Genomic DNA, 9,722 nt, shown 5'->3' on the forward strand with positions numbered 1-9,722 from the left:
CAGGAATGTAACATGAAAATACAGTAAATGCCCATTTAACTACATGCTACATAAAGATGTTTTCTTCATGTTCCTCACAGTGTGTATTCTGGACACCAGTCAATTTTAATTCCTCCTATGGAGCTGGAATCCAATCTTTTTCTCTGGTTATCTACTGTCAGCCAGTATAAAATAAGGGACACTTTCTGTTCCTATTCAGTCATGGAACTGTGCACAAAGGGACTTGGAAACCAAGTTGAAATGTTAAAGGTAAGAAATGTTTCCTGAACGTTATGTTACAGAAATTCAGGAACCTGTGGTAGTCCTGCAAAGTGCTGTAGTTGTTAAATACAACAGTTTTCCTTTTGCACGGGTCTCCAGTCCACAGCTTGTTCAGAAAAAGCAAAAGCAACAACAAAAATAATGTTGGCAGCCCCAGGAAATGAGCAGCTTGGCAGGGGGGGTGGGTGCAGGGGCAGGTTGGCAGTGTCAGGGGCTGCTGGGGAGCCCTGAGGAGGGGGTGCCAGCAGCAGGATCCTCTGCAGGGGGGTTGCTTTTGTAACAGGGAAGGCTCAGCTCAGCACATGAGGGAAAGCACATGTTGGATTTGCTAAATAGAGGTGTTTTCTCTTTGGAGATAAGAGGAAGGATTGGGAAAGACAGAAATAAACCAGCTACACAAAGTGCTTGAGGTGGCTTTTGGCCAAGGGGGTTACTGAAACACTGCACTCCATCTCTGAGGTTAAGGGTCAGGCTTGTTCTGGGGGTGGCACAGAGCCCTGAAGGTGTCTGCTTTGGGGTGTGTCACCAGCTGACAAATGCACATATCAGAACAACTATTCAGGGCATCCATGATCATGTCTAGAATTAATACTGGATTCTGGTCCCACTTTTGTTGAAGACTCGGTGTAATCCCAGTAAATGACTTTACTCTCACTTGGTTTGGTTTCCATCTATAGAAATAGTGAATAGCAGATGCAACCTTAGCTGAGAAGCAGTGCAGAAGCACATGATGCCACGTTCTGAGGCAGGGGAGGAAGCTCAGTTCATAAGGCTCTAGCAGAATTGCTGAGCTCTGCTCAGACACGTCCCAGAGTGAAAATAGACCCTGAAAAGAGGAAATTACCTTGAAGAACAGGGTCTGTCTGTGTTTCCTGAGCGAATTCCAGGGATAAAAAGCTTCTGAGGAGACAGATCTTGGTGCAGTGTGGCAGAGGGAACGAGCACACAGGGTCCTTTGCACACATTTGTGTTAATTCCAGGCACGAGGAATCAACCTGTCCTGTGTCCGGACGTGCGTGGTGGTCGCAGAGGAGAGACCCCGGGTTTCCCTCACTCATTCCTTCTCCAAACTCTTCAAGGACATTGGTCTGTCCTCCCGTGCTGTGAGCACCACCTTCGGGTCAAGAGTCAACGTTGCCATCTGTCTGCAGGTAACAGGGGTGGGGGATTTCCACATTCACCTCCTCATCTTCATCCAGCACCTGCGTTGTTGGGAGTTCAGCTGCTACAAGATTTCAGCAGTTTCTCTTGTTTTCAAACTGCCACGTGGTATCAGAGATGCTCAAATCAACCTGAGGTTGGGGAGCTGTTTGTTTCCCTCTAAACAATGACAGTTGCCCCAGGACTGAGCTGACAAGGCTTGGGCTGTCTCTGTAGCAGCTCTTCCTTACCCGAGATGCATCCCACTCTGGGGCTGGTGTGGAGAGCAGTGACCTCAGGCAGAAGTTGCCCTCACTGCTGTAAAGACATTAATGTTAATTCCTTTTGATGTTAACTCTGCAGGGAACATCTGGACCTGATCCCACCACGGTGTATGTGGATCTGAAGTCCTTGAGACATGACAGGTACAGTGAGTTTACTTAACACTTATCAAATAGATCAGTATGAAATGTGGTGATGGTTCTGAGCTGCCTCACCTCTCATTTCAGCTCTGGTTTCTCCTGACAGTGTTTTCTTTACCTTCAGGGTACGTCTGGTGGAAAGGGGAGCTCCACAAAGCCTGCTGCTCTCAGAGTCTGGGAAGGTAAAACCATGTCCCTGCCTGGTGGCAGGGAGGGGTGTAGCTAGGGGAGGCAGCCTGGTGGTGTGGCATGAGGTGACAGTTGGTCACACTGCTCTGGGAAGTTCGTTTGACTTGCCATAAAGTACCTGTTGATGTAGGAGCTTTGCTGCAACCACTGGGAGGATTGGTTCTGCTTACAGTAAATAAACCACATCAGCAGTCCCTGCTGCCATGCCCGTGGAATCAGGGATGTTTATTCACTTCAAATGCATTGACAAGATGATGTTTCCCATTGAATTCAGCAAAATTAAGATCTAGCAGCATTTACAGGCCCTTGGATCCCTTACCATGTGGCTCTTGAGTCATGAAATGTGTTCCTGCCCTTGGTGAGCTCCTCTGTGCCTGTCCCATGGGTCCTGTAGCTGTTTGTGATCCTGGGGGGTGGAATCATCTCTCCAGGGGTCACTGAGCAGCCCAGGGGCTTTAGTTGTGAGGGGACATAATTCATGGGTGGATTGAACACTCATTCCTTCTTGTGATCTTCAGATTCTACCTGGAGTCAAAGTAGTCATTGTAAATCCTGAGACAAAAGGGCCTCTTGGAGATTCTCATCTTGGGGAGGTAAGCAGGGGTCTGGTTCTTTGGGTACCTTCTCCTCCTGAGCTGTGTTCTCTTTGGTGGGGTGACACTTTGTCAGTGGAAAAACCTGGAGGCCTTTTCAAGCTGAATCACTCCTGGAATGTTCAGAATTGGGGTCTGTTAACCCCACTGTCAAGTTTAAAGAAAAAGAGAAGGAAAGCCCACTAGAAAGGAAGGCAAATTCCACTCCAAATCCTGTATAACTGGCTTTCAAATAATCTAATTTACATATTGAGTTCCTTGTCTTCATGGCAGGTAAATGTGTTTGAACTGTGTCCATAGTTTGTTTTCACATGTTACAAAAACCTGCAGCTTGTTCACTCTGTTCATCCTCAGCTTACACTGAGGAGGAGAACGGATCTGCAAGATGCAGTTTTAAGATTCTACAGGATATTTGGAGGTTGGAGCTAAAGTCAAAACACTTTTGGATCTGAAATATCTTAGATAAGAAGAGAACCTCCTTGTTCTCAGTTTGTCATCCCCTTTGCTTTAATGCTCAACACCGGGTGTGGGTCTGACTGGGTTTCTTATCCACCTGTGCAGATCTGGGTGAACAGCCCCCACACAGCCAGTGGCTACTACACCATCTATGACAATGAGACCCTCCAGGCTGATCATTTCAACACCAGGCTGAGCTTTGGGGACGCTGCCCAGACCCTCTGGGCTCGCACTGGGTACTTGGGCTTTGTCCGTCGGACGGAGCTCACGGCCGCCAGTGGAGGTGGGCACCAGTTCCCTCCTGCATGAAGAGCTTTCTTTCACACCATCCAGTAATTTTAAGCCCTGATCCACATGTCTGGATACAAGAGAAAACTCTGGTTTTATCTAAAATTTCATGTATTGTCTGCCATGTAGTTGGGTGTTGCTCTACAGCTGAAAGGAGGTGGGACTGAGGGGGGGTTGGTCTCTTCTCCCACGTAACTGGTGATAGGATGAGGGGAAATGGCCTCAAGCTGTGCCAGGGAAGGTTCAGAGTGGATATTGGGAATAATTTCTTTACTAAAAGAGTGGTCAGGCTTTGGAACAGCCTGCCCAGGGCACTGGAGGAGTCACCATCCCTGGAGGGGTTCAAAAAACATGTAGACAGGGCCCTTCAGGATATGGTTCAGTGGTCGTGGCCGGGGCTGGGTTGACAGTTGGGCTTGATCTTAGAGGTCCAACCTTTAATGACTCTCTGGGTTTCTGTCCTGCCTGCTCCTCACGTCCCATCTGCCCTCCCCAGAGCGCCACGATGCCCTCTATGTTGTTGGAGCCCTGGATGAGACCCTGGAGCTGAGGGGCCTGCGCTATCATCCCATCGACATCGAGACCTCCGTCTCCAGGACACACAGGAGCATTGCTGAATGGTAACACAGCTGCAGAAACTCCCCCTCACCTAGGATGGAGCCAGTGTAAAGAAACCTCTTGCTCGTGCAAAGGTGCAGGACTGAATTAGACAAAAACCCACAAGGCAGATCCAGACACTGTGTGTGTTGCCATCAGCGAGTCACACACCTCGTTTCCCCATCTGCAGATCAGTCACACTGGGCTGACTGACTCAGTGTTTGCTCATGAGCCTTAAATCAAAATAGAAATGATGGTTTCCTGCTCTGTGGTGTAAAGAACCATTTCTGAGTCAGTGAAAGCAGCATTTGGTCCCTCTGTCACACTAGGGATGGTTCTGAACTGAGCTTTGACAAATCAGGACTTGGAGTTAGGTCGCTTGGAGATGCAGCCCCAAAGCAGGTGGTGAACTTCTGAGGATAAAGAATTGTAAACTTTGGATCTTTATGAAAATCACTGGATTTCCTGTTTGTTTTGTTTTTCACCTTCTAGTGCTGTCTTCACATGGACCAACTTGCTGGTGGTGGTTGTGGAGCTGTGTGGCTGTGAACAGGAAGCCCTGGATCTGGTTCCTCTAGTTACAAACGTGGTCCTGGAAGAACATTACCTGATTGTGGGGGTGGTGGTGGTGGTGGATCCTGGAGTTATTCCTATCAATTCCAGAGGAGAGAAACAACGAATGCATCTCCGGGACAGTTTCCTAGCTGATCAGTTAGACCCCATCTATGTGGCCTATAACATGTAACAGGGGGGGGAAAAAAGGTGCTGAGAAACTTGGTGGGACCACTACCTGACCCAGGGTGGCTGTAGAAGTGAAGCTGGTGAAAATGACTAATACTTGAGACAAGGTTTGAGATTGCTGCCATCATTCCCTTCATCTCATCCCGTGGTGTTCAGCTCACGTTCAGTAACTCCCAGGGGACAAGAGGAGACGTGGCAGGCAATGGAAACCATTTGTACCAGTTTACTGAAATATTAGCTTTATAGAAACTGCAAAGTTTGGCAAAGTGTGTGAGCTACAAAATTCCTAAGGCCTTTACAGTAGTGTTACTTTTTTTCATCTGTTGTACATATTTGTATTTTTATCTAATACTGTTTTAGGATTCTATAAGGGGAGGGTTTATTTAGTTAAGATAATAAACTATTAAGAAAAGGGTCATCAAGAGTTCTTCAGTTCCCTGCTATATAATGTGCTTGGCATCTGTACTGGAGCTCTTCATCCCATGGAATCACACAACTTATTTAAAATTGTGCCATGACCAAATCAATAACTTAGGGAATCTAAGAGCTACTTATTCATATAGATATTTCTTGAATTTAAAAAGAATTTTGCCTATATTTTAAATATGTAAATATGATGATACATAATTCACTTAGATAGAAAATTAACTTGGATAATGATGACAGCTGAAGGCAGAAGTTTTTTAAGGATGAGTAACTTTTTGTGGTCCTGAGCATAATGAGATTGGTCAGACAGTGGAGGGGAGGTGCACACCTCTGCCACCAGTTCCCTTGTTCCAGTTTGCAGTCTTCCCTTGCTGGTCAGAAGTGTGTCACAGCCTGGGGGAACCTGGGATTGGAAGGCACATCCTTCTGAGAGAGGCTGAGTCCAAACAGTTGAAGTGGAGTTTGGTAGGAGAGCAGGTCCAGCATGCTCAGCTGAAATGATGTCCCTGAGTGGCAGCCTCTGCCCCCACCCTCTGGGACACCTCCTGCTTGAGGGAAATAGAAGATCCCTCAGGTTAACACACAGTTCAAGTCACAGTTTGTGCAGTTCAGTCACTAATCCCTTCAGTTCCCCCTTGGTAGAGCAAGAAATACTGTAAATAAAGGGTCAACTGGGAGGCAACAACCCAGGTTTCCTCAGTGCATCCACTAGAAAGAATGAGGTAATTCTGAGGTTGAAGTTGAATGCATTTATTTTATTTTATTATTTTATTTTTTGACAGGAGGAGACAGAAAACCCAGACAGAGCAGTTCTGGTAAACACATCGTTAAATAACTGTGGTAATTAATCTCCCAGCTTTCAAAATCCTGTGTCAGCTTCATGTAAATATAAAGGAGCAGAAGCCTTAAGAGCAGCAGGTAGGAGCTCTTGCTGATAGGAAGCAACTGCACACTGGGCTGAGGGAGAGAGGGTGTTTGTTTTGACTCCAAATTACCTTTCTTGCACCTAATCATCTCTTAAGAGCAATTAAATACCTCTGAGTGTGAAGAAATACATGATTTTGGAAGCCATGAGAGCTGAGAGCAGATACTGCCACGGGGCTTTTTGAGTCCAAGGTGGCATAGAGTGTAAATAAACTTCTTGTTAAAATGTTCAGGTTACCTCACTGAAAGTTTTGGGCAGTTTTTGAAAGGTTTCTAGTCTGAACTCTGAAGATCCTGTGGCAGTTGTTGGAGCAGAGCCTAGTGTGTCTGTCAGCAAAGCCCAGTTGTGTCCTGGAAAGAAAACAAACCCTGGTGCATTTTGTTAGTTCTTCACTTGAAGACAAAAGGAGCAAGATTCAGAGAAGTTCCAGATGATATTTTTGAAAAATATTGGGGGGGAGAATAGGTGTAGAAACTGGAAGTTGTGATGATTAAGCCTAGAGGTGAATTTCTTTGCAGATGCTTCAGTTTCCAGGTGCAGGTTTTGGAGCAGCCCCTGCATCTCCTGCAGCTGTAGCACCACAGGCTCCTGGTGTTGGTGCTGCTGGGATGTGAGGGATGGGTCTGTAGCATTTGGGGGGCCTGGCTGGGTGCTGAGGATGTGCCCCCCAAAAGCCTCGTGCAGGGAATCCTGAATGAATTTAGTTCTAACAAATGGGCCAGGGATTTAGAAGTGTCCCTGGGGCTGCCAGAGGTGGTGCTGCAGGGCCTGGTTTGGCCAGGATGAAGCCCAGACCAACACACTGCGACTTCCTTAGGGTGTCCAAGTGCCCAGAAGTTCTGCTTCTCCCTTTTCAGCTGGCAAAGTCTTGTCACTCCACATTCTGTATCCCTATCTTGTAGGTTTTCCTGCACAGCCAAGTGCCCTGCAGAGCTTTGCTTCCCTCTTGTCCATTTCAGAAAACAATTCTGATGCTCTCAACCTGTTTCATACTCAAAGCTTTAGATAAATCACTTCCACAAAGACCTTCTTTGAAGTGGATTTTGAGTACAATTCTAGGATTGTCTTCTATTTTCACTTGGGATTTCTGAGAAATAAAAAAAGCAGGTGTTGATTGGATCAGAGATTCCCAGTCTGTGGCAGATGGGCTTTCTGAACTGGCACCCTTGGGTGGCATCCTGGATTCTTTTGGTTTGTTTTCCTTGTTTTTCAGATGGTACCAATAGCTTCTTAGGGTTTGGGGTTCTTATCCTGCAGGTTGACTGTGTGCTCTGATCTTTACTCCCACCTGCTCCATCTCACTTGTGTTGGAGAACTGTAGGTTTACAGCCCTACCCATAGAGTGGGAGCACCCTCTGCTCTTGGTGGCAGCAGCAGCTGGTCTGACCTTCTCCAGAGCTTTTCCCCATGTTGGGCAGAGTGAAAAGTGCTGGAGAGGGGGAAGCAGGGAGCTGGGAATCTGGGAAACCCCCCCATTTCTATCTCCATCTCTGCTGAGATGCCACCAGGCCTTCCACAGGTCACTTCACTCCTTCAGTTTCTTCCTCAGTAGACGAGGACATGGTTTCATCCTCACAACACCCCTGTGAGGTCACTCACTGTACAGCACTAAGTGCTACGTATTTTTCATTGCCTCTTTGAGGTTGGGCTCAAGTTTGTCCTTCCAGACTGAGCTGTGATGCTCTGGTGGTGGCAGGTGGGGCTGTCAGAAGACGTGACTGTTGCTCTTTGCTTGGTCTCCTTCCATCCAAGAACAACCTGGACACTCCAGAGAACAGGCAGGGCTACTGATGTTGCAGGTTCAGGGTTGGATCCTTTCCCACTGAATCCAGTGCTGGGTCCTGGGCAGCAGAGTCTCCACATGTGCCCCATTTTGACTTTGCAGCTTCTCCAGTGGCAGAAATTAAATGGTTTCCTGCTGTTGTCCCAGCAGATCCCAAGCCCAGCAGCTGCAACTTCAAAACTTTAGGAATTCTTTAAGGCTTTGAACTAAGACATTTTGTAGGTCTTGCTGTTGCTGACTTGTTCCCTGAGCAAAGTAGGTGGGTGCAGGTTAATCCAAGTCCTGGTTGGTTAAAATTTGCACTGCATTTCTGATATAAATAAAGTGTAATTCAGGTGTGTCACACTAACTGTCCTCAAGAGAAGGTTGTAAAAACAAGGTGGATTTTAGCCCTCAATGCAATGTTTTTTTTCCTTTAGTTTCTGTCTCTTTCCCATTGTCCAACCCAGACTCCAGCATTCTGTAATTATGTATAAAGTTTTTATTTATTTAAAATTAGATTAGATAATACATTTTTAAAGTTAACATCTGGCTGGACAGTGTTTTCCATTAACGCATTGATTGTGTTTCCTTTGTCTTGTGTTAATAATAAATATTGATGCCTGATTCTTTGCTTTGTTCTTCACCTTCTGGGTTCTCCAAGGGGTTATTTTTTTCTTCCCAGGAAGAAAACACTGGGTGAGCATTTATCCTGCTGGAAGGGAGAATTCAACAGTCTTGATTCAGTTTTTCCTTAGGATTCCAGGCTGCTGGATTTATTTTTCAACTGGAATTCCATCTGCAGACTCTGAAACCTTGGGAAGTGGGAGTGAGTGGCTCTGGGAGCACCTGGATGAGGCTTTGGAAACAGGAGCTGTGGTGGCACCTGGGATTTAACCCTGGGTAATCCCTGCTCTCCAAAACTCACCAGGGAGTTTGAATGACTTCTTTGAAATATTTATAAATGTTAGGATGTAGTTTAGCACCAGTGAGGCTGCAATTAATATTATAATCTAACAGTAGTGATCTGCTGTGCCTCTGCCTGCTACTGGTTGTGTGTTTTGAGTTAAGATGAGACACATTATTTCCTACAAATCATGAGCAGCAGTTTCACTGTGGTTACATTTGCAGTAAATCTTTCCTGTCTTTTCAAATTATTTGCTTAATATTGGCAAAACCTCTTTTAAAAAAAAACCAAACTCAACCAACAGACAATCAAAAAAACCCCCAAAACCCAACAAACAACCCTGGCTTAACAACCCTTAATAGTTCTATTAATCAGGTGAATTAAATAGCCAAGAAATCTTTCTATGAATATAATGGAGTGCTCAGATTTCCCAGGTGTTCCAAGATTGTTCTCCTGATCCCAGCTCCAGCCTGAGCACATTCACTAGTATCTTAACTTCATACAGGGTGAGCTTGATGTTAAATTAGCATTAAATTAGCATTAATCCTTAGGAAGAGAAGCCTGGAGGGCGATGCTGCTTTGGAGCCTTTTTCCAGCTCCTTTCACTTTTAATTCAGAGGAAAAATTAAAAAATCACTCCCGTCCTGTGAGAAACTAGAGCCAAAATCCTCCCCCCTCCCTTCCTCACATGTTTGACCTTTGTTTAGTCTAAAGCGATGCCTGAAATTCCTTTTTCTTACAGATTTAAAAGGAAAAAAAACACAGCCCGAGCTCGCAGGACACCCCTCGTGCGCTGGGGAAGCCAGAACGGGCCTTGAGCAGGGATAAACCCACCCCCCCGCTGCCCTCTGGGGCTTCATCTTACGCGTGGCCGTGTCTGGGTTGAGGATAAAGGGAAATTATTGTGTTTTCCTTCAGCACCGCGCGCTGAGCGGCCCGGGCCGCGGCCTGGTCCGCCGGGGGCGGCGCTCTATCTCCTCTCTATGGCACCCGCGGTTATTACACCGGCGGGGTA

The 9,722-nt window shown here is 46.3% G+C and overlaps 1 protein-coding gene across 1 annotated transcript in view; it reads left to right on the plus strand.

Moving 5' to 3' along the window:
• Positions 1-4,788, plus strand: part of DIP2B (DIP2 disco-interacting protein 2 homolog B (Drosophila)) — a 38,654-nt gene extending 33,866 nt beyond the window's left edge. Inside the window, exons 30-37 of the mRNA XM_009994068.1 lie at positions 81-249; positions 1,242-1,412; positions 1,765-1,826; positions 1,948-2,005; positions 2,531-2,605; positions 3,167-3,344; positions 3,846-3,969; positions 4,439-4,788. Coding sequence (XP_009992370.1) covers positions 81-249; positions 1,242-1,412; positions 1,765-1,826; positions 1,948-2,005; positions 2,531-2,605; positions 3,167-3,344; positions 3,846-3,969; positions 4,439-4,691 — 1,090 coding nt within the window. The 3' untranslated portion in view covers positions 4,692-4,788. The remainder of the gene's footprint in view (positions 1-80; positions 250-1,241; positions 1,413-1,764; positions 1,827-1,947; positions 2,006-2,530; positions 2,606-3,166; positions 3,345-3,845; positions 3,970-4,438) is intronic.
• The last annotated feature ends 4,934 nt before the right edge of the window (positions 4,789-9,722 follow it).

This window comes from Chaetura pelagica, unplaced genomic scaffold (assembly GCF_000747805.2).
Source record: "Chaetura pelagica isolate M959 unplaced genomic scaffold, ChaPel_1.0 scaffold743, whole genome shotgun sequence".
Taxonomy (NCBI): domain Eukaryota; kingdom Metazoa; phylum Chordata; class Aves; order Apodiformes; family Apodidae; genus Chaetura; species Chaetura pelagica.